The sequence below is a fragment of the Hypanus sabinus genome, chromosome 4, assembly GCF_030144855.1.
Source record: "Hypanus sabinus isolate sHypSab1 chromosome 4, sHypSab1.hap1, whole genome shotgun sequence".
Classification (NCBI taxonomy): Eukaryota; Metazoa; Chordata; class Chondrichthyes; order Myliobatiformes; family Dasyatidae; genus Hypanus; species Hypanus sabinus.
The window spans coordinates 73,788,172-73,813,827 of record NC_082709.1 but is presented as its reverse complement, the minus strand read 5'-3'; the positions used below and the strand labels follow the sequence as shown (position 1 = coordinate 73,813,827).

The 25,656-nt window shown below is 40.4% G+C and overlaps 1 protein-coding gene across 1 annotated transcript in view; it reads left to right on the top strand.

The window, feature by feature from the left end:
• Positions 1-25,656, top strand: part of LOC132392881 (sentrin-specific protease 2-like) — a 75,032-nt gene that overhangs the window by 35,466 nt on the left and 13,910 nt on the right. Inside the window, exons 10-13 of the mRNA XM_059967398.1 lie at positions 6,137-6,218; positions 7,997-8,161; positions 13,263-13,394; positions 24,617-24,820. Of these exons, the coding sequence (XP_059823381.1) occupies positions 6,137-6,218; positions 7,997-8,161; positions 13,263-13,394; positions 24,617-24,820 (583 nt within the window). The remainder of the gene's footprint in view (positions 1-6,136; positions 6,219-7,996; positions 8,162-13,262; positions 13,395-24,616; positions 24,821-25,656) is intronic.

Genomic DNA, 25,656 nt, shown 5'->3' with positions numbered 1-25,656 from the left:
AATAAGTCAGATAAAACTAAAAGGACTTTTTTCTTCTCTCCCCTTTCCCTCTTCTATTCCCCGGTCTGGCCTCTTACCTCTTCTCCTCACTGCCTATCACCTTCTCCTGGTGCCCTTTCTTCTTTCCTTTCTCCCATGGTCCACTTTCTTCTCCTATCAGATTCCTTCTCCTTCAATCCTTTACCTTTACCTTTCCCACCCACCTGGCTTAACCTATCACCTTGCTAGTCCTCCTTCTCCCCTCCCCCCCCACCACCTTTTTATTCTGGCATCATCCCCGTTCCTTTCTGTGGTGAACTACATATACCTGTCTGAACACGCCCCTCTGCTGACTGCTCCTGTGGGTCCTCCCACAGACCCCTGTATAAAGGTGATTGGAGGCACTGCTCCTCCCTCAGTCTCCAGGATGTTGTGTGGTGGTCTCTTGCTGCTAATTGTGGTCTCTTGCAGCTAATAAAAGCCTATCGTTTACCTCCAGTCTCCGAGAGTTATTGATGGTGCATCACTTTCCAGTCATGAAGATGGGTCTCAGACCAAAATTTCAATTGTTCATTCATTTCCATAGATGCTGCCTAATCTGTTGGGTTCCTCCAGAATTTTGTGTATGCATCTTTTGTGATACCAAAATATTATCATCAATGAGCAACATAGTCATTTTTAAATATGATCAAGACAGTGCAGAAATTTGAAAATAGTTTTTAAATCTGGTAAGTAACAATCTAAATCCAGCTGGAGAGCAGAACTCCAATGTTCAATGGAGCTAAAATGAATGATTTGGAGTGCTTGCAGATAACTTTAGTTAATTGTAAAAGAAACTCAAACTTAAGTAAAATGAAAGTTAGTAAAATGAAGAGCACAATACAGGCCCTTTGGCCCACAAAGTTTTGCCGATCATGTCCCTACCTTAGAAATTACTAGGCTTACCCATAGCCCTCTATTTTTCTAAGCTCCACATACCTATCCAAGTCTCTTAAAAGACCCTATTGTATCTGCCTCCACCAGCGTTGCTGGCAGCCCATTCCACGCACTCACCACTCTCTGCGTTTTTCAAAAAAAAACTTACCCCTGACATCTCCTCTGCACCTATTCTTCAGCACCTTAAACCTGTGTCCTCTTGTGGCAACCATGTCAGCCTTTGGAAAAAGCCTCTGACTATCAACACGGTCAATGCCTCACATCATCATATACACCTCTATCAAGTCACCTCTCATCTTCCGTCACTCCAAGGAGAAAAGGTTGAGTTCACCCAACCCCGTTTCATAAGGCATGTTCCCCAATCCAGGCCACATCCTTGTAAATCTCCTCTGCATCCTTTCTATGGCTTCCACATCCTTCCTGTAGTGAGGTGACCAGAACTGAGCACAGTACTCCAAGTGGGGTCTGATCAGGGTCCTATTTAGCTGCAACATTACCTCTGGGCTCCTAAATTCAAGTCCATGATTAATCAAGGCCAATACACCATATGCCTTCTTAACCACAGAGTCAACCTGCGCAGCCTGATTGAGCGTCCTATGGACTCGGACCCCAAAATCCCTCTGATCCTCCACATTTAGTTTTTCTCTTCCTTTACTAATTCCTCTTTGAAAGTAATGATTGAATCTGCTTGATTGATTTTCTTGAGTTAGCAGACCAAATGATCACTGCAAATTGCCTTTAAAGTTTGGGTGAGTGGTAGGAATTTGAATTGAATTGACTTTATTTCTTGCATCCTTCATATACACGAGGAGTAAAAACCTTTACGTTATGTCTCCGTGTGAATGTGCAATGTGTAAATTATAGTAATTTGTAATAAATAGTATGTACAGTAAGGTATACAACAGAACAGTCAGTATAGGTTAGAAATACAGTTATATCAGTGGGAATTAATCAGTCTGTCAGCCTGGTGGAAGAAATTGTTCTGGAGCCTGTTGGTCCTGGCTTTAACGCTGCGGTACCATTTCCCGGATGGTAGCAGCTGGAACAGTTTGTGGTTGGGGTGACTTGGGTCCCCAATGATGCTTTGGGCCCTTTTTACACACGTCTCTGTAAATGTCCTGAATAATGGGAAGTTCACATCTACAGGTGTTCAGGGCTGTCTGCACCATTCTCTGCAGAGTCCTGAACTTAAGGGAAGTACTGGCAGTGATGCAGTCAGGCTGCTCCATAAGATTTGAGGACTCATGCCAAACTTCAACTATCAGAGTTGAAAGGTGCACTGTTGTGCTTTGTTCACCACGCAGCTGGTATGTACAGATAGATAGATAGATACTTTATTCATCCCCAAGGGGAAATTCAACATTTTTCCAGTGTCCCATACACTTATTGTAGCAAAACTAATTACATACAGTATTTAACTCAGTATAAGTATGATATGCATCTACAATCACCCTCCCAAAAAGCATTAATAAATAGCTTTTAAAAAGTTCTTAAATAGTTTACTAATGTGCATTGAGTGGTAACTTAAGCACAGTCCTAACCCCGGCACTTTAACATGTCTTGCCCCGGTGGTTGAATTGTAGAGCCGAATGGCGTTGGGGAGTAATGATCTCTTCATCCTGTCTGAGGAGCATTGCATTGACAGCAACCTGCCGCTGAACCTGCTTCTCTGTCTCTGGATGGTGCTGTGCAGAGGATGTTCAGGGTTTTCCATGATTGACCGTAGCCTACTCAGCGCCCTCCTCTCTGCCACCGATGTCATACTCTCCAGTTCTGTGCCCACGACAGAGCCCGCCTTCCTTACCAGCTTATTAAGACGTGAGGGGTCCCTCTTCTTAATGCTGCCTCCCCAGCACGCCACCACAAAGAAGAGGGCGCTCTCCACAACTGACTGATAGAACATCTTCAGCATCTCACTACAAACATTGAATGATGCCAGCTTTCTGAGGAAGTACAGTCAACTCTGTGCTTTCCTGCACAGGGCATCTGTGTTGGCAGTCCAGTCTAGCTTCTTGTCTAACTGCACTCCCAGATACTTATATGTCTTAACCTGCTCCACACATTCTCCATTAATGATCACTGGCTCCATATGAGGCCTAGGTCTCCTAAAGTCCACCACGTGAGATCCTCAGTGATGCTTATGCCGAGGAACTTCAAGCCGTTCACCTTCTCTTTTTTTCTTTTTCAATCTTTTTATTAGTTTTTTATATAAAAAAACATAACATAGTATTGTATTAAATAGGTTATGAATACATTAGACTTAGAATTAAATTAGTAACAAGATAACAATATCTTATTAAACTATCAGCAAAAAAAGATCATATAATAATCAATCTAACCTATATTGATTATACATGAAAAAGATTAAAAATAATCATCAAAAGAAAAAAAAATATAAAATACAAGAAAAAATGTATATTTAAGGAAATAAAAAAAATAAACCTAAACTAACATGGGCAATAATAATAGTTTGTATGTATATGATAGTGTCAGAAACTCCGGAATGCCATACCAGAACAAGAATAAAAAGAGTAAAGGTCTGGAAGAAGCCAAATTAATTCATATGAAAGTGTCGAATGAACGGTCCCCAAGTTTCTTCAAATTTAATTGATGAATCGAAAATAGTACTTCTAATTTTTTCTAAACTTAAACAAGAAATAGTTTGAGAGAACCACTGAAATGTGGTAGGAGGATTTACTTCTTTCCAATTTTGTAATATAGACCTCCTGGCCATTGATGTTACAAAGGCGATCATTCGTCTAATTGAAGGGGAGAGTCGACTATCATCTTCATTTGGTATACCAAAAATTGCAGTGATAAAATGAGGTTGTAAATCAATATTCCAAATTGAGGAAATGGTAGCAAATATGTCCTTCCAATAATTATGTAAGGTAGGACATGACCAAAACATGTGGGTCAATGAAGCCACATCTAAATGACATCTGTCACATTGAGGATTAACATGAGAATAAAACCGAGCAAGCTTATCTTTAGACATATGAGCTCTATGTACAACCTTAAATTGTATTAGAGCATGTTTAGCGCATATAGAAGAAGAATTAACCATTTGTAAAATTTTTCCCATTTTTCCATTGATATGTTGTATTGAAGTTCTTTTTCCCATTCCTGTTTAATTCTGCCCAATACCTCTGGTTGTATCTTCATAATCATATTATAAATAAGAGCCACTAATCCCTTCTGACAGGGATTTAAAGTAAAAATCATATCTGAAAAATCTATCAAAGTTGAATTAGGAAAGGATGGTAAAACTTTATATAAAAAAATTTCTAATTTGTAAATATCTAAAAAAAATTAGATTTAGGTAACTTAAATTTGTTAGAAAGTTGGTCAAAAGACATCAAACTACCTTCAGAAAAAAGATCACGAAAACACATTATACCTTTCCTTTTCCATATGCTAAAAGCTTGATCTATTAAAGAAGGTTTAAAGAAAAAATTAAGTAAGATAGGGCTATCAAGAACAATGTTTTTCAGAGTAAAAAACTTACGAAATTGAAACCAAATTCGTAATGTATGTTTGACAATAGGATTAGATATCTGTTTATTAAGTTTAACTAAATCAACAGGGAGAGAAGAACCAAGAACAGAGAATAAAGAATATCCTTGTGCATCATTACATTCTAAATTTACCCACTGTGGGCACAATGGTAAATCTAAATCTAGTTTCCAATATATTAAATTTCGAATATTATTCGCCCAATAGTAAAATCTAAAATTAGGTAAAGCTAAATCCACCTTCTCAATCCCAGATCCATTGATGTCAATAAGGGGGAGCCTGTCTCCATTTCTCCTGTAGTCCTTTGTTATTGAGACATTGAGGGAGAGGTTTTCTTGACACCACTGTGCCAAGGTGATGACTTCTTCACTGTAGGACTGCACAAGTATGTATGCGCTTGTTGGAGGAAGGGGTGGGTAGTTAATGGGTAGTTTATGGGTAGTTAATTTTGGCAAAAACTCAGGCTACAGAGCACTGTTCCCTCTAATCTGCGCTGGTACATGGCTGCGTAGTAACTGAAATGCTCCCACGCACATAGCCTTTGTTGCCGTGCAGCTGGAATTTTATTTTATGTGATGTTAAGATAATGTAGAAATGCATGTTAATATAATTGTGAAATTGCCTGTAATTGAGTTAATGAATATAATACATAAATTTTCTAAATAATAAACATACCACTATCTTTACTTTGAAACATTTTAGAGCTTCAATGTATTTACATTGTCAGTGTTTCAAGTACAAACTAGTGTAAATTATAACAATAAACATAGAATGGAAGTCAGTTGGTCATTGTTAATAAACTGCTGGCCTACTGAATGCTGACACCATCTAGTCAAAGCATTTTACTTTTGTCATTGTGCCTGTCAGTTGCTTTGTCTACCGAGCATTCTCTGTGTTGTGAGTAGTGATTTTTCAATTTTCATTGTATGCATATTACACAAAAAAATTTAACATGCCTTGCTGTTTTCAGGTCATGTTAAAATTTCCTGCTCGGAGCAATGGTTGGTCTGCGCAGGTGTGGGGGAAAAAGAATTATAGCGGGAATGTTCCTATGGAAGCCTGTTCTTCTCCTGTATGACTCCATATTCACTTTCTTTCAGCAGATGTCCAGTGCAGATTTCCAGTTCAGAAACAGGCAGTGAATATTAGTTTAAAGGACAGAACAGACCATTGGTTGACATTTATGGGTAGATAGGTAGTGAAGCCACTAACATGAGACTTTACAGTGCCAGCAATTGGTTCAATTGCCATAGCTGTCTGTAAGGAATTTGTACTTTCTCCCAGTGACTGCATGGGTTCCATCTAGCTGCTCCAGTTTCCTCCTGCATTCCAAAGACACATTGGTTAGAAAGGTAGTTCTGAGAATGCTGTTTTGGTGCTGCAACCTTGGTGACACGTGTGGGCTGTCTCCAGTACATCCTCAGACTATGTTGGTTGTTGATGCAAGCAATGCATTTCACTATATGTTTCAATGGATGTGAGACAAATCTATCTAATTCTATCTTATAGCAAAGTAATTGGACCTAGTAGCTACTTTAGAGGACATGAATGGTACTAATTAAATCTCCTATATTTTTCAGAACGATTACTAGGTAAATGCATCTGGAGGGGATATTGACAAATCACCCTAGCAAATTACATTTTAGAAATATGAAAGGTGATGGAAAAATTGGAACTGACCCTAATAATTCTCTTGGTCCAATAGGCAGAGCCTTTTTGATCATCAGTCAGAAATCTCACAAAACACTGGAAGAAAGCCTGCTGTGGGAATAAAAGCACTTGCAGAGGTAAGGTGTAGGTTGCAGTTATGACTGTTATAGAAGCACAAGTGTAGCGCCTATGAAGAAGTATTTTTTGAATGTACATGTTTGTGCGAGGATTTTTTAAAATCTGTAACATTTATTGTTTTCTGTTTTAACCTCTAATCTCTATTACTGAGTTGGTTTCACACAAGCCACAGCTGGGTGCCACGATAGGGTAGCCATTAGCATGTTGTTATTACAGCTTGGGGTGTCCTGGAGTTCAGACTTCAGTTTTGGCACTGTTTGTAAGAAGTTTGTATGCCCTCCCACAGTCCAGAGATGTTCTGGTTAGTAGGTTAATTGGCCATGGTAAGTTGTCCTGTTATTGGGTTAGGGTTTAATAGGTGGGTTGCTGGGTGGTGTGGCTCATTGGGCCAGAAGGGCCTGTTCCACACTGTATCACTAAATAAATAAATAAATAAATAGATAGATAGATAGAAACGATCAAGGCCAAAGCTTTATCCTGACTAGTATGTTCGTGAACAAGAGCAGTAACCCTGACTGATTTAGAGCCATAGAATAATAGAATTGTGCCGTATGGAATCAGGTCATTCAGCCTGACTCATCCACGTCAACTAGTTCAGCCCTTGAACCATAGCCTTTATGCCTGAGAGATTCAAGCACTCGATGGGACACTTGTTAAATGCTGCCAGCAACTCAACTTTTCCCACTCTTTAAGGCAGTCCAATTCCAGATACAAGTTACCATCTGGATGAAAAGTTCTGCTTTATTATCCCATGTAAATTTCTTTCCTCTTGCCTGATACGAGAAAATGTTTTCTGTAGTACCCCTTATCTAGACATTTATGATAAAATGTGTGGTGTGCAGAGATAATCTCTGAACGCACATGTCGAACCTTGAAGTGGTAGCCATAGCACAGGATTGTAGGAGGCTTCAGAAGTTTGTAGACTCAGCCAGCTCCATTATGGGCACACGTCTCCCTGTCATTGAGGGCATTTTCAAAAGGTGATGCCTGAAGTAGGCAGTATCTCACATTAAGGACCCTCACTGTTCCATATTGCGTGGAGCAAGAATGACAATGGAGTAGTATGATTAAACGGTTTTACTGAAACGTGTTACTAATGGTACATACTGGGCAACTTAAGAGTGCAGGAGCAACAAATCAAGCTCACTGAGCCAAAGAACATGCACTTGAAAGCCCATGCACAACAGAGGATGCCCCCTGGTCATAGCAAGCACAGTCAAATGGCCGCAGGTGCATTCGCCACATTTATTTATTGATAGATTGCATTGCAGCATAGAACAGGCCCTTCTGACTCTTCAAGATGTGCCGCCCAGCAAACCCCGATTTAATCCTAGCTAAATGATAAAACAATTTACAATGTCCAATTAAGCTACCAACCGGTACGTCTTTGAACTGTAGGAGGAAACCGGAGTACCCAGATGAAACTAATGCAGTTACGGGGATAACTTACAAACACTTTACAGACACCGGTGGGAACTTTCTCTGATACAGAACACTCACCATCTGGGACATGTCCTCTTCTCATTACTATCATCGGGAAAAGGTGCAGGAGCCTGAAGACCACATTTAATGTCTTAGGAACATTAATGTCTTCTCTGCCATCACATTTCTGAATGGTCCATGAACACTATCTCACTATTCCTCCTTTCAACTATTTATTTATTGCTGCAATTCATAGTAATTTGTTATGCCCACACTGTATGAATGCATAAAATAAGTTTTATGACTAATACCAGTGACAATCAACCTAATTTTGATTCATTTTCCTTTCTTTCAGAAACAGCACATAGAACAAGACCTATCACACGAAGTAGCAGCTCGATTATACCTGGATGAGGGAAATGCCACAGCAGCTGTTGATGTGCCAGCCTCTGAAAGCCTGAAGGAAAATCTGAGCATTTTAACAAAAGAACAGAGAGGCAATCTTCCACAGTTTACTGAGGTGTGGTTTATACAGGTTTCAACATCGGTCTCTGTAATGCAATGTTTAGTCTCCTTATAAACTGAGTCATCCAGTCCTTTGTACATCCTTGTGAATCTTTTCTGCACCCTTCCAATTTAATGACATCCTTCCTATGGTCAGGTGACCAGAACTGTACATAATACTGCAATCACACTCTCACCAATGTCTCGTATAGCTTTAAAATTTGACTTTGAGAAAAGAAACAGCAGTAAAGATGTATTGCATCAAATTTGAGATCCTGACTAGACCACCCCTTAAATATTGTGTACAGGTTTGGTCTCCTTACCTAAGAAAGGATTCCTGGAATGGCAGCTTTGTCATATGAGGAGATATCAAGTGAACTCAGCCTGTATTTGCTGAGAGGGGAGCTCATGGAAGCATATAAAATTCCTACAGAATAGATACATAGACAGGTTGGGTTGAAGGGCTTGCTTCTGTGCTGCATGACTGAAGGTCAACATACACTTTGCCTTTCTAATTCCTCACTGAACCTGTGTATTAAATTTCAGTCATTCTTGTCCAAGGATACTCACGTGTTACCTCTGCATAGCCTACATCTTTTGTTCTCTTGCCAACTAAAACATAATCTATGTTTCTGTAGTTTGACCAAAGTGGCAGTTGCAAAGTTGTTCACCAAGTTAACCTTCACTAAAACAGAGTGACAGCAGAGTCCACATGAAGGAAGGAATTAAAATAGCAATTGACAGGAAGCACATTGTTAAACTTGTGAACTGAATGAAAGTATTCAGCAAGCCTATCACCCAATCTGCATTTGATCTTCCCATTTGGTCGAGGAACCCTGATCATGAACAGTGAACAGTATATTAAATCCAAAGGTGAATTGCTGCTTTCTCAAAGGGCTTTGGACACTGGAACAGGAGATGAAATGGCAGGCCTTACTACCCTTGTACCTTTGTTGGAAGGGAAGTAAGTTTTGGGCTAAAGTAGGAGTTTTCAAGAATATCATGAAGGGAAAGCTCCCTGGTCAGTCTTGGTAATAAATAGGATATGAGTTTTGAAAGAGTCAGATAGGACACCAGGAGAACAGAAGAAGGGAATTGACATTTCAATGTTAAAAGTGTTATCTGAAAATACAGTCACAGAACCAAGGGTTGGCAGACAGCATATAAGTTAAGCCGTAGGAGTAGTTTCTGAAAGACGTAGCAGAATTGTGCTATCCGGCCCATTGATTCTGTTTCGCCATTCGATCGTGGTTGATTGTGCTGGCAAATATTGCAGGTATTATACCTGCAAATCATGACAGGACTGAACCAGGAGGAGATTAATAATGGAACTTTGCAATACAGTCCTGCTACAGGTAGAAGAACATATTATCAGACACAATCACTACATTTGGATATTTAGAAGTGGAACTTCAAAAAAATTGGGCAGGGTTTGTTGTGATGCAGAGCAAGTAGTAGAGAAGGACAGCATATTTCTCTGCCTCATTTCTGACAAAAAGATAAATGAGCAGAGAAAATACTCCAGTATTGGAGAAAAATTTTGACAAGACTAATATAACTTTATGGAGATACAGAGATTGCAGCTGCTGAAATCTGGAGCAACACTTCTTCTATTCCTTCCCCCACCTCTTCATTCCAGCTATCTCTCCTTTGCCTTTTAGGACAGATGAATGGTTTCAACCTGAAATGTTGACTGTCCATTTCCTTCCACAGATATTGCCAGACCCGCTAAGTTCTTCCAGCGTTTTCTGATTACAGTTTTAAATTGGGTGGTTGACTGGAATAGACAAGAGATTTACAGAAAGTGAGGCTTCATTCAGATAGGATAGAGCTCACATAGTACAGAGTGAGTGAACTGAAGTGCAGAGTAGATTTGATTCTGTCGCTATAAATGCAATCATGGGATCATTAGTGAAGGTATATTGCTGTGGAGGGAACATGTTGATTCAGTTAAGCCACTTATTAATAATGATTATGCGGACAGGAGCTTGGTACCATGTTGGATAACAATGGGTAATGGTGTTGTTGGAAGGACAGGGCAGTGATATTCTGCAACTAAGTGATAGCAAGGACCTTCTGCATTGTCAAGGTTGCCTACAACTCAAAGGCCCAGTCTATATAGTGCTGCAAGCAGAGGAGAACTTGTCAGAGACAGAAATACAGACTGGGCCTGTGGTGACCAGTACTCCAGCATCAGGGCTCAAATTCAATGCAGTCAACCATGATGAGCAATCAACTTCTGACAAGATGACATTTCAAGGATGTTCTTAAGGTCTCACTGGTGTGGGAGGGGGTGTAGCATCCACATTGAATGATGGGAATTAAAAGGAGCCTCTGGGAAGAGATCAAGCACTTTTTGAGTCTTCTTGGGAACAAAGGCCAAATGAAAGTGAAAAACCCACCCATCCTATCCAGCCCCACGTGATGGGGTCTGCAGATCCTGTATAACATGCCTCGGTCACCCCAGACCACTGAAATGGAGTGAAAGCAAATTATTCTGAAACTTGAAGGACTGGGTAATACTTATAAACCTGCAGGAATGTAAGCCTTCATGTCTGCCTTGGTCATTGTTGAAGCCTTATTCTCAGGATCGGTAGATAATCTGAATGGGGAAAAAATGCAAAATTGGGTTCTATGGATCAACCAGCTACAGCAGAACACTGGTCAGTGGATTGGATAGAAGTTGTTGGACGGAAGAAGTATAATGATAAATTTGCCGGGTAGAACAGAGGGAAATGTACATCTGTCACTGAAGGAGTTGGGGATTTGAGGATTCAGTTACACAACCTCAAAAACTGGAACCACATGGAAATCCCTTGATTTCCTGACAAACAGTAAGGATAGACAGCAGCACTTTTCACCATGATTATTCTTGACACTGCTGCCTCACAAGGCTGCATTAACATCCCCCAACTCTACTTCCTATACACCAAAGACAGTGTGCTCAGATTCTGCTGCAACTCCATCTACAAGTTGCATATGATACCACAGTGGTGGGCCACACCTCAAATAATGTGTTAGAGTATGGGAAGGAAATGGAGAGTCTAGTGTATGTCAACAAAACAAAAACCTGGCCATTAGTTTTAGGAAAGGGAGGTGGTGCAAATGTTCCTGTTTACATCAGTGCTAATGAGGTCAAGAGGGTTGAGCGCTTCAAGTTCTTAGAAGTGAACATTACCACTAGCTTCTCCTTGTCCAACTACTTATGCACCACAGCCAAGATATCTCATCAGCATCTGTATTTCCTCAGGAAGCTAAAGAAATTTGGCATGTCCTCTTTTTAATCTGACTAATTTGTATTGATACACTATAGAAAGCAGCTTACCTGGATGTATCACCTCTTGGTATGGCAACTACTCTGCAAAGAGTTGTGGACATAACTCAGCACATCCCAGAACCAGGTTCCGCTCCATGGACTCTGCCTAAACTTCTCACTTCCTTGGTAAAGCATCCAGCATAATTATAGGCCTCACCCACTTTGGACTTTCTCTCTTCTGCTTTCTCCCATCAGGCAAGAGATACAAAAGCCTGAAAGTATGTCAGAATCAGAATTACCATCACCGATGTATGTTGTGAAATTTGTTGTTTTGCAATAGCAGTACGGTGCAATATATAAAATGACTACAGAACTGTGCAAAAGTCTTGGGCATCCTAGCTTCTGCAGATGTGCCTAAGACTTTTGCATAGTACTGTACTTAGTAATTTCTTACCTGTATTTAACAGAGCTCTTAATCATTTTTGGATGAAATTTTACCTATTAAGAAATTGTCTCAGCTTAGTGTATTTGATGACTTCTTGCTATCAGTTGCCCATAATGATATCCAGGAGTAAAATTAGGCCATTTGGCCCATTTGAGCTTGCTCCGTACTTTTGTTCCGCACTATCATGAACTGGGGATTGGTGCAACCTGTGATCAGCATTGAACACTTTCATAATATTTGAAGCACGTTGGCTGAGATCAACAATGTGATGTTGGTTATAGTGCCTATGCTGGATGCTGATTCCTTGTATTATATAATAACAGCCAGTCTGTTTATAACACTTGGGATAATGGAAACAGCATCACTGGTGGTTCTTCACTGTTCCCAGCTTTTCATACAGATCAGTTGAGAGCTGCAATGTCTGCCCTTTTGATCATTCTGCACTTTTCATTGACTGCATCGTGGACATGTAGAAGGAGGATCACACACATATAAGTGTGCTCCCTCCTCTGCCTCTCTCATATCCATTGCAGCATCAGCGAGCACCTTGATGCACCATCAATAACTCTCGGAAACGTGAGGTAAGATATAGGCTTTTATTGGCTGGAAGAAAGAACAAGCAGCAATTGACCACCACACTACATCCTGGAGACTGAGACCGGGGCTGTGTCTCCAATCGCCACGGGGTCTGTGGGAGGAGCCACAGGAGCAGTCTCAGCGGGGGGGCGGGGGGGGGGGGGTGGGTGTCCAGACAGGTATATGTAGTTCACAACACACCTTTTAAAATCAGTGATCAGAGTGGCGACAATGCAGTGACTGCTTTTTTTTTATGTACAGATTCCCTTTTGCTGTTGATTTCAGGTGCAGTCTTGATGCTATTTTTATCCATGTCGAGAGAAACAACATGGAAATGGTCCCTTTGGTCCACCAAGGCTAGACTGACCATCAACCACATATTTTTGCACTTGCACTACACTTGCCATCTGGTCCAGAGGCCTTGGCTATCACTCTAGGAGCAGTTTACAAGGAATAATTAACCAATCAACAGTCAACCTATCAACATGTTTTTGGCTGTGACCTTTAGTCCTTCCACAAATTTTTATAGAAGTCTAATTGGGTATCAGTACTAAATATGGCAGTTGATTAGTCCATCATTGGAAAGTAAAATCCAATTTATAAATAATCAAGTTTTTTTTTCAAGAAAATGCAACTATGTGTAATTGCTAAATATGTAAATGAGCACGTGGAGACCAAAGTGAAGTCATGCAAAATGTAATTGTTGGTTAGGGTCCTGTTGAATTACTTTGCAGCATGATTTGCTCTCCAGGCAGCTGATCCATCTATGTTCGGAAACTAGTTTTTCTTCAGGTTTGCGTTTTGCCTGCAATTTTAGTAATTTTAGATTTTCCGTTGCAGAAAATGGTGGAGGAGGTGAGGAAGGCTCTTGACTATGGAGAACCTGATGAAGTGCTCAGCACTGGATTTAAACTGAAGATAACACGGAAAGATATCAGCACTCTCTGTAATTATAACTGGCTCAATGATGAGGTACAATGCCCTTTTACCTAATATGCCTTTTTTGTTTCAGAATATTTTCTCACTGGTTTTCTACACATCCCTACCGTCTACTTATTTCCATCTTTTGAACGTACTGATTTGTTTGAGTATGTGCTTCTATCTGCCCTCTAGCTCTTTATCTGAGATAGTTTCTCTGTGCAACTGAAATAAAAATATATTATTTTCCCCAATTTCCCAGTGGGATGTGAGGTATTGCTTGGAATGTAGGTTCCCCCTAACTCTCATCACATGCCCAAAGTAGCCGCACTAGACAGTCAACAAAGCTTACTGCCTGCACCCATCGTGTTCCCCCTTTATCACTTTCCAGTTTTACATGGTTACTTCTACTCTTAGCTATATTGTTTTTACTATTCAGTGGTGAGTTTTACCATTCATTATTAAAATACTGTGAAATCATTTGATTATTTAATTTGTTAAAGATGTAATTTGTTTTTAGGTTTTATTATAGCAAATGGTTATAGTTTCAGGCACAAAACTAGGAATCAGGAGAAACAAAAATGAAAGTTGAGTGGGGTAGTAGAAGTCTTTCAAGTTCTAGGATAATACGTGCATGCCAGTGATGTACAGATTGAGAAGCAGTGGGGATAAAAGATAATGCAAAAGCAGGAGGAATGGTTAATTATTTAGATCCAAGAAATAGGAGGACCATAAAGTGGCAAGTGAAACTTGGTGTAACTGTGAGATAGAGATAGAAGCTGGAACCTGAAGCAATAAATAATCTGTTGGAGGAATAATCAGTGGTCAAGCAGCAGTTGTGCAGGACTGGTGCTGTGTTTCAACCCAAAAAATTGACCGTTCCATTCTTCTCACAGATTCTGCTGAACCAGCTGAGTTCTTCGGCGGGGGGGGGGGGGGGGGGGGTGGTGTGTGTGTGTGGTCAGACCAAGCAGCTTTGAATAGTCATAAAGTTATAGAACACTACTACACAGATGAAGTAGGCCCTTTGGCTCAGTTAGTATGTGCTGAACTATTATTCTGCCTAGCCCCATTGACCTGCACCCAGACCATAGCCCTCCATATCCTTCCCGTCCATGCAATTATCCAAACATTTCTTAAATGTTGAAATTGAACCTGCATCCACAAGTTCCGTGGCAGCTTGTCCCACACTCTCACCAGCCTTTGAGTGGAAAAGTTTCCCCTCGTGTTCCCCATAAACCTTTCACCTTTCATCTTTAACCTATGACCTCTAGATCTAGTCTCACCCAATCTCTGTGGGAAAAGCTGGCTTGCATTTACCCAAAGTACCCATCATAATTTTACGTACTTCTATCAAATCTTCCCTCATTCTCCTATTACCAGGGAATAAAGTCCTAACCTGTTCAACTTTTCCCTATAACTCAGGTCCTCCATTTCCAGCAACATCCTTGTAGTCCTCTGTACTCTTTCAATTTCATTGTTATCTTTCCTGTAGGTAGCTGACCAAAACTGCACACGATATTCACAATGTGGCCTCTAAATTAGAATGGGATTGGTCTTGTGCTGTGAATTGCAATAGGTCTTGAGGAGGAGTTATGGATGGATGCAGGTTGATTGTCCATTGATTTCAACAATGACGATTGCGTTTGTGCACCTCATTTGATGTGCATTTGGAGGTAACAGTAGAGACCGATTCTTGAACGGGGCAAGGACCTTAATCTCCACCCATGTACTACCTCCCACCCTACCCACAAAGCTTATGCTCTGCAGGTCCCTGGTGATTGTTTCTGCACTATGAATCCAGGAGCTAAAGGTGAGAGTTTAAATCACACCACTGTTCCTAGAGAATGTAGTCAATTAAAATAAAATGTAAAAAATGAATTTGGTATCAGTAATAATGATCACAAATATACCAGAATATCATAGAAGTGCCTACTTCACTAAAATCCTTTTAGGAGGGAAATATTTATTTGGTCTTCAACAACAATTGGCATCTGGGATCGTGTTTAAAATGCAGGTTTCCCCAATATTGCATTACTTTTCATATCCCCAAAGTATTTTCTTTGCACTAGTGTTCAACTGCACCCTATCTACCCTCTCATCCCCTTGGCCACTTTCATGCATGCTTTGTTTTGTTAGTTACCCTAGTTTTATGGTCCATCAGTAAAAATTTGACAGGATTGTTGAATGATGTACAATGTCTTCACATTGTCCAAGAGCAAGGGCAAATAGAGATTAAATGTACTGCTACAGGTTGTGAGTGGCTTTAGGAAAGCTTTAGAAATTTTCACTTTTAACAAACTACAATTTTAAAACTCAGTGTATATCACAAAGGACATTAATTTCTCTCACTATGGAAAATTTGTTTGGGGAGATCAAGAAAGAAGAGGATCCATTCTTTCCTATTGATTAGCTCAACAAAAACTTTTTACTATTTCATCTGAGAATTTGAGGTCTCTAGTTCAGATTGTCTTGCATTTTCAGTGTCACATTTTCCCATCCCTCACCAAGAGTTTTAAAGATTAATGCATTGTAGCCCTTTTTTTCAGAGCTTGAACAGCGGCCAGTCTGAGTTCGGAAGCGAAAAGTAATGGTGGCTTCACCCAGGTTGAGGACAGAGCTTTAAAAATCAGTGCTTCATAGATTTTTTTCAGAGCTTGAACAGCAGCCATTTGGAGTCCAGGATTCATTAGCAAGTTGAATTAAAAATAAAGCAAGGGCAAGCGAAGCGGCAATTGTTGGAGTAGGCAGTGTTAGAGTGGGAAGACTTTTGGCTTGGGCAGCAACAGATGTAGGTGACATAAGTATCTGGTAAGTTTTTCCTTGCTCATTCTGCTTCTGTAGCTGTACAGTTAGGACAGTCTCCAGGGGCTGTGTTTTGTTCTTTTCTAGCCTCCCAGATTACCACATCTGCACCAGGTGCATGAGCTGCAACTTCTCCAAGAATGTGTTAAAGAATTGAGCTGCAACTCGATGACCTTCAGCTCATAAGGGAAACTGAGGAGATGATAGATAGGAACTACAGAGAGGTAGTCACCCTAGGTGCAGGAGGCAGGTGAATGAGTGACTGTCAGGAGAATGAAGGGAAATCGGCAGCCAGTCCAGAGTACCCCTTTAGCCATTCCCCTCAACAACAAATGTACCGTTTTGGATACTGTTGGTGGAGGGTATCTACCCAGGTGAGGCGGCAGCAACTGAGTCTCTGGCACTGAATCTGATGCTGTGACTCAGAAGGGAAGGGCCAGAGGAGGAATGCAGTGGTCTTGGGAGATTCCATAGTAAGAGGAGTAGATATGATGTTCTGTGGATGCAGTAGAGAGACCCAGATGGTATGTTGCTTCCCAAGGTGCCAGGGATATCTGATTGTGTCCACAACGTTCTAAAGGCGGATGGTGAGCACCTGAGCATCTGGTACAATGACATCGGAAGGAAAACAGAGGAAATCTTAAGGAGGGAATTAAGAGAGCAAGGTAGAAAGCTGAAAACAGGACCTCCAGGGTAACAACCTGTGGATTGCTGCCTTTGCCATGCTTTAGTGAGGGCAAGAATAGGATGATTTGGCAGATGAATGTATGATTGAGGAACTGGTGCAGGAGACAGGGTTTTGGATTTATGGATCATTGAGATTTCCTCTGGGCATGACTGGTACAAAAGAGACAGGCTACACCTGAACCCAAGGGGGACTAATGATCTGCGGGCAGGTTTGCTCGAGCTCTTGGTGAGGGTTTAAACTAATTTGGCAGAGGCATGGGAACTGGAGTGATAGGGCTGAAGATAGAGATGTTGGCTCTTGTTGTTTGTAAGCATAGAAAGTGTATAGTGAGAATGTCAGGAAGGACAAATGATAATTGCAGTCAGTGGGATGGGTTCCAATGTAAAGGGGGGGACAAAATTGAAAAGGGTGACAAATACAAGACAGAAGGTGTTAAATTTGAATGCAGGCAGCATATGAAATGAGGTAGATTATCTTGTAGCACCCTGGAGATTAGCAGGTACGACAGAGTCATGACTGAAAGACGATTGTAGTTGGGAGCTTAATATCCAAGGATACACAATCTATCGAAATGACAGGCAGGTAGGCAGAGGAGGAGGAGTGGCTCTGCTGGGAAAAAAATAAAATCAGATCTTTAGAAAGAGGTGACATAGGGTCAGAAGATGTAGAATCCTTGTGGGTAGAGTTAAGAAACTCTGGAGGGTAAGAATTCCCTGATGGACAGACAGTAGCCAGAATGTGGTCTACAAATTACAGCGGGAGAAAGAAAAAGCATGTCAAAAAGGCAATGTTATGACTTCTGGTATGGCACAGATACAGCCGGCAGCATAATCAGTAAGGGCTCCCAGATGGTCTTACTTCCCCCTAAATAAGAAACGGTTCTTTAAATAGAAAAGTGGGTCTAGTAGCATGAAAGCGGGAAACAAAAGAAAGACGAGAGGAAAACCGCAACAAAACCCGAGACAAGCGATAAAATACTGACTGACAGTGAGGAGAATAATGTCGGTGCTAGCAACCAAGCTGAACACAAGAATATGGAGGCTGTTCATGCAAACATTGTGGCCAAAATACAGGCGCTTGGTTTGGATATGAACAAGGAACCGAGTGATTCCATGGGTTTTCTAAAGAAGGAACTGGTGGATTTCAGAGAAGAAATTAACCAGAAGTTGAATGCTATTGTTGGTGATTTAAAAGAAATAACGGGCAGAGTTGAAGAGATGGGGCAAAGGGTGACAGAAGTGGAGGAATGGAAAGCCGAGACCAGGGAGGTTCTTTCCCATGCACCGGAACTTCAGGGGATTACTCAAGCTCGACTAATGAACCTGGAGGCGTGTTCATGCAGGAATAACATATGTATCCATGGAATTTCTGAGTGGGCGGAAGGAGACTATATATAGGAATTTCTGGAAAAATTTATTAAAACAGAGTTGTCCCTTCCCAATGTCGCCCTTGGCCTACAACGCTGCCATCGATATCTTGGATCCAAACAACCACAAGTTTCCAACCCAAGGTCTGTGGTCATCTACTTTCAGGAGTATAAAATTAAAGAATTGGTGCTTCACTTGGCTTGGAAAAAACGAGAGATTTATTAAAAGAGTATTTTTTGATCAAGGCTACCCGGCCGAAATACTTATGGAAAAAAAGGCTTACTCCACCATCAGAAAAACGCTTAAAGGGGCTTCGGTTCCATACTCTTTATCCAGCCAAACTTCGAGTGTTTTTTAGTATGGGACAAGTCACCTACAGTAATGCATCAGAGGTGATGGAGGATCTGAAGAACAAGAGTTTTCCTGGACTGTGCCGGAATCATGGCCCCTGTGGAAGGCATGGCCATGGCGAATCTGAGGTGGCTGTCCTGGGAGACGGCGGGGGCAAAATCCCGTTGGGATCGAGAAACCCATCTGAAACTCATCCAGAACAAGCTAAACGAATTTCGACGCAACAAAGATACTGCATGAGAGCTCTCAAAAGTATAGTGATAAAATATCCTTCCAGCTAGGTCGGTAAAATCACATGTACCCTAACAACAAACTATAATTGACTTTGGATTAAGAACTTAAAAATAGAACATAAATTATTTTTCCTCTGTAAGCTCTTATTACTATAACTGACCACAAACCTGGGAGCTGATCTTTGATTTTGTTCTTTTTTATGCACTGTCTTGATTTCAATTATTCAGAGGCATCAGCCTGCACTAGGAGGGGCACCTTTGGGTTTAAGGGCTTCCCCCCAACTTAGAGGTTTAGTTTAAACTTCAAAGATGGAAGTCACGGATGTTATATGTGTTGTTTACATGTTAAATGTTAGCTTGTTGTACAGACAGAAGCTCATTCGTTCAGGTCATCTAGGGATCTTTTTTTATTGGTGTGGAATGCCGTATCAAGAATACAGATTAATCACCCTTAATATGAGTGGGTTATAGAACCCAATCAAAAGGAGTAAGGCTATAGCTAAAGTGAAGAGAGAAAAGCAAGATATACAAACATTTGTAATTTTTTGGCAAGAAAGATTTTCAAAGATTGAACATGAGAAGTTACGTAAATTGGGATGTAAAAATTGTTATTACATTTCTTTTGAGAGGGGAAACACAAGAGGAGTTGCGATGTTAATCTCAAATAAAGTAAATTTCCGATTTTAGATTTTATTTGAGCCTGAAATGACTTCTTCACTGTACATTTATCTGGTTTGAAGAACTTTGATTTATTTCTTCTTATGAGGGAACCTGCAGAATGGACTTTAGAGTTATGAATCTTGAGGTCCCCTGAGACTTTGAAGGACAATTATCGACATAAGAGTTTGGTTAACTTTGATACAGCAATGTAACCCATTTTGCTATTCATTTTTTTCTATTATAAGATATGGATTTTACTTCCCCTATGATGACCCTATCTGTCTGTTTGTTTTTATCCTGTTTGGCAGAACAATTAAAAATAAAGTTTTAAAAACAAAGGCAATGTTACATTAGTTATGGAGGATTTCAATATGCAGATAGATTGTAAAAATCAAGGTGATACTGGATCACAAGAGAGAGAGTTTGTTGAATGCCTCTGAGATGGTTTTTTGGAGCAGCTTTTGGTTGAACTCACGGGGTCAGCAGTTCTGGATTGGGTGTTGTGTAATGAACTGAATATGATTAGGGAGCTTAAGGTATAGGTGCGCTGAAAAAACAGTGATCATAATATGATAGCATTCACCCTACAGTTTGAGAGGGAGAAGTTGTAGTCAGATGTATCGGTATTACCAGGGAGTAAAGGGAATTACAATCATAATATTGAGAGGGGAGCTGGCCAAAGTTGATTAGAAGGGGACACCAGCAGGGATGATGGCAGAGCAGCAATGGATGGAGTTTCTGGGATCAATTGGGAAGGCACAGGGTAGATACATTTCAAAGAAGATGTATTCTAAAGACAGGATGATGTAACCATGGCCAACAAGGAAAGTCAAACCAACATAAAAGCAAAAGAGAGAGCATATAATAGAGCAAAGATTAGTGGAAAGTTAGAGGATTGGGGCATGTTTTTTTTCAAACCTACAAAAGGTAACCAAAAGTAAACACAAGGGGGAGAAAGATGAAATATGAAGGTTAGCTAATCAATAATAATCAAAAATTATACCAAAAGTATTTTTCAGGTATATAAACAGCAAAATAGAGAAGAGAGTGGATATTGGACTGCTGGACAGTGATGCTGGAGAGATAGGAACAGGGGACAAGACAATGGCAGATGAACTGATTAAGTATTTTGCATCAGTCTTTGATGTGGAAGATGTTTGTAGTATGTGGAAAATTCAATAGTTTCAAGAGGAAGGAGTGAGTGTAGTTGCTATTACTACAGAGGTGGTGCTAGGGAAGCTGAAAGGTCTGAAGGTAGATGAGTTACCTGGACCTAATGGACTACACTCTAGGGTTTTAGAACAGGGTAGCTGAAGAGATTGTGGAGACATGAGTAATGGTTTTTCGAGAATCACTAAGTGCTAGCATGGTTCCAGAGGACTGGAAAATTGCAAATGTCACTCCACTCTTCAAGAAGGGAGGGAGGCAGAAGAAAGGAAATTTAGGCCAGACCTCAGTGGTTGGGAAGGTGTTGGAGTCGATACCCTGGAAGTCTCAGGGTACTTGGAGGCACATGATAACATAGGCCAAAGTCAGCATGGTTTCCTTTAAGGAAAATCTTGCCTGACAAATCCATGGAATTATTTAAAGAAATAACAAAGCAGGATAGACAAAGGAAAATCGGTTGATGTTGTGTACTTGGATTTTCAGAAGGCCTTTGACAAGGTGCTGCACGTGAGGCTGATAAACCAACTCTGAGGCCAGGGTATCACAGAAAAGATACTAGCATGGATAGAGCATTGGCTGATTGGCAGGAGGCAAAGTGTGGGAATAAAGGGATCCTTTTCGGAGTGGCTGCCAGTGACTAGAGGTGGTCCACAGAGGTATGTGTTGGGACTGCTTCTTTTTGTGTTTAATGTCAACAATTTGGATGATGAAATTGATTTTGTGGCTAAGGTTGCAAACGATACGAAGATGGGTAGAGGGGCAGGTAATGTTGAGGAAGTGCAAAAAAGGCTGCAAAATGACTGGATTAGGAGAATAGGCAAACAAGGAGCAGATGGAATACAGTGGCAAGAAGTGTATGGTCATCTGTAGACTATTTTCTAAACAGAAAGAAAATTTCAAAATCTGAAGTGCAAAGGGATTTGTGAGTCCTTGTGCAGAGTCCTGAGAGGTTAACTTGCAGGTTGAATTGCTGGTGAGGAAGACAAATGCAATACTAGCATTCATTTCAAGAGGACTAGAATATAAAAGCAAGGTTGTAATGTTGAGGTTGTAGGCATGGGTGAGGCCGGACTTGGAGTTTGTGAGCAGTTTAGGACCCTTTATTTAAGAAAGGATGTACTGACATTGCAGAGGGTTCAGAGGAAGTTCACAAAATTGATTCTGGGAATGATACGGTTATCATATGAGCAGTGATTAATGGCACTGGTCCAGTATTGGCTGAAATTTAGAAATATGAGGGAGGATCTCATTGAAACTTATTGAATGTTGAAAGACCTAGATAGAATGGAAGTGATAAGGATGTTTCCTATACTAGGGACTTCTGGGACCAGAGGGCACAGCCTCAGAATACAAGAATGTCCATTTAATACAGAGATGAGGAAGAATTTCTTTAACCAAAGGATGATGACTCTGTGGGATCCATTACCATTTATGGATGTGGAGACCAGGTCGCTAGGTACATTTGAGGTGAAGGTTAATGGGTTCTTGATTAGTCAGGGAATGAAAGGTTACAGGGAGAAGACAAGAAAATGAGGTTGACAGGGAAATGGCCCAATTCTACTCCTATGTCTTAAGGTCTTATCTGCCATGTAAACACACATCCCTTCTATAAGAGGCAGTCAGATGGCTCTCAGTCTCTACGTAACTTGATTTACCCCCCCCCCCCCCATCCATCCAACCTGCTGATGAACCACCTGTAGAAAGCCTGATCTGTGACCTTGAATAGCAGTCCATTGTACCAGGGGAGACACTGTATTAAAGCTGATCCTGATCCCTGTTCTGTTTCATTTATGTACACATATTTACGTAAGCCGAGATACACTGTATTGTTGGTCTTAGTCTTGGAGGGTCATCAGATGGACAGCTAGAAGACTGCCAGTTATACAGTTGCTTTATTCTGCCCAGCAAGTCCACCTCCCGAATGACCACGACAAGGTAATTGTCAAGGTGTTTCTTCTAGAGAGTTTGAGCTTGGGGATGAGATTGGGGGCAATCATTTAAAACTGTTTTTAAGGTTGCTTGAGATTGTCATAGCCGAAGTGAGAAGTGGGGATGAGTTCTCACTACCGATTAAATACTCCCCATGTCAATGTCTCAAATAGCTTCGGACAACCAAGTTCAACTCCTTGCCTTCATGTGTGGCTTAGTTACTAAGCTTGGTGGAACCATTTTTACTTACAGAAGAAGGGGCAAGGGCGGGTTACTGGCCCCTTAAAACCAGTCGCTTTGGGCAGATGTGGCTCATCAGCCGCAGTAGGCAGCTCATCTAGGAGAAGGAAAACTCTGATTTCAAACTAATACTGCCTTGCAGCTATACCCACCCATTGGGAAGGCTTTGGGAGTAAATGTCAAGGAAAAATCTGGAACTGGAGTCCCTAAGGCAGACCTACATTGAGTTCAACACTGATTGGCAATTCCTATGATGCCGGTGGTGCCAAGCTGTATCAGTCTTTGCTGTTTCTTTGATTTTTCAGCTGCATGGAGCGAGGAAGCCTGCTGCATGGACATCAGCTTGCTCTCTATATCGTACTGCCTTGGCTTGGATAGGTAGACAGCATCCATGGTCGACCTCAATCAACAAAAGGCATACTTCATTTAAGACAGAGCTATGCAGGAATTTTTACTAGCAGAGAATGCAAACCTCTGGAACACTCTATTGCAGAGGGTTATGGGGGCTAGATCACTGGGTGTATATAGAGGGCAGTCAAATAAGTTTTGAAAGAAACGAATACCTGAGGATTTTGAGAGGCTGGAACAGAAGAGAAGAGGCCTGGGACAGATCAGCCATGATCATATTGAATGGCAGATTAAGCTTGACTAACTAAAGTTCAAAGTAAATGTGTTATCAAAGTACATGTATATCATTATATATTACATTGAGATTCATTTTTTTGCAGGCATTTACAAGAAAATAAAGAAATACAATAGAATTTATGAAAAATCACATGTAACAAAGACCAATGTGCAAAAGAAGATATTTTTCAAAGCTTTAGAGATTGTAGAAAATAAAGATTTCCAAAACGATTTTAATGAAGAACATGACCAGAACATATGTGACAAAGTAGCTACTTCAGTTTTACGTCTATCGCAATAAATATCTATACTAGGAAATATTTTAGATAGTCTGTCCTTTGTTAAGTAATAATAGCTTTGAAAATTAATTTACATCCTAATAGATTGACTGTTCTATTTGGAATAGTTCCGCATCATATTCAGGGTATCTCATCTTCAGATCAACATGTAATTGCATTTGTTACATTATTAGCAAGAAGAGCTATGTTATTAAAATGGAAAGATAATTGAATGGTTTTCCCAAGTGATGTTATGTATTAGTTTGGAAAAAATTAGAAGTAGAACTTTTGATCCTCGATTTGATTTTGAGAGAAGATGGGGTTCTTTTGCCAAATATTATCACTTAATTTAAATTAAGTTATATGGCATACCTTCCAATTTTATTTTTTTATATAAATATGAAATGGCAGTTGATGACTTTTTTTATATATTTAGATGATGGTCAAATGTATTGCTCCGGGGGGTTGATTCCTAATGGGAGTTTTTTTTGGTAGTTAGTGGGGGGGGGGGTTTCCTAATTAGATGGGGTTTTTTTTCCCCCAAATAAAAAAGAGAAAAAAAAGATAAATCATGCAAATAAATAAATAGATAATGCTGAGAACATGAGTCTTTGGAAGTGAGTCTTATAGGTTGTGGAGTTAGCATGGATAATTTCACTCACCTCAACACTGAACTGTTTCAAGAACTACTGTTCCTGAACCTGGTGGTGGGGAATCTTGTACTTCATGACTGTTGGTCATTGCAAAAAGAGAGCATGTCTGGATGTTGGAGATCCTTGATGATAAATGTTGCTTCCTTGTGGCAATGTTCCTCTTAAATACGGTCTTGCCTGTAAAAAGGGTTTTGCCCGTGATGGACTGCCCTATATCCATCACTTTTCTGTTCCTGAGCATTGGATGAGATTATGAACCATCTTCTGCTGATGTTTTACAGGTGATTAACTTCTACATGTGTTTAATTATGGAAAGAAGTAAAGAAGCTTATTTTCCTGGAGTTTATGCGTTTAATACGTTTTTCTATCTGAAACTGCACACTGGAGGCTACCAGACTGTAAAGCAATGGACAAAAGGAGTGGACTTATTTGAAAAGGATCTTATACTGGTACCAGTACATTTAGGAGCACATTGGTGTTTGACGGTAAGCAAGCATTTCCTTCAGTAATGTTTCAGTGCAGGCTCATCTGCATGAGAATCTCTGAAATATTAGGAGATTGGGGGGGTAACCTTACAAATGATTATAAATAAGGGGCATGATAGATAGAGTAGATACTCCCAGGACAGGGAACCTAAAACTAGAAGCCACAGGTTTAAGAGGAGAGTGGAGAAATTAAAAGGATCTTTTTTCACACAAGGGATGGTAACTATCTGGAACATGTTGCTAAAGGAGCTGATGGATTCATAGGGTTATACAGCAGTAAATCAGGCCCTCAGCCCATCTGGTCTGTGTTGACTAAGATGTCCCATCCAAGTGAGTCCATCTGCCAGCATTTGTCCAATAACTTTCTAAACCTTTCCATGTATCTGTCCAAATGTCTTAAAAAGTGTCAGACTAGGGTATTAAAGTGACAGGCCACAGAAAACTCAGGGTCACCCTTGCAGACTGAATTGGGATGTTCAGCAAAGAGATCAGCGTAGATGAGACCATTTTGTGAGCACTATGTGCAGTACACTGAATTGCAAGAAGAGCATAAGAATTACTGTTTCTTTGGATGGTGGGAAAAGAAGAGGGAAATGGCTCTCCCTTTTAACTCTGATTTGTAAAGCTAAAATGTGCATTGTGGTCTGCCACTTAGATCAAGCAAATTCTTTTCACATAATAATGTGACATTTGCCTTGGAGCACAACAGTAAGATGATAAAAATATCTCACCGAACAGATTATTTCTTCTTGTATTGCACGTGGATATTGTTTTAGTGACTGAACTACGCCGTGGAACAAGGGTACATTTTTAAATGTGCAAGATTTTGTTCAGAT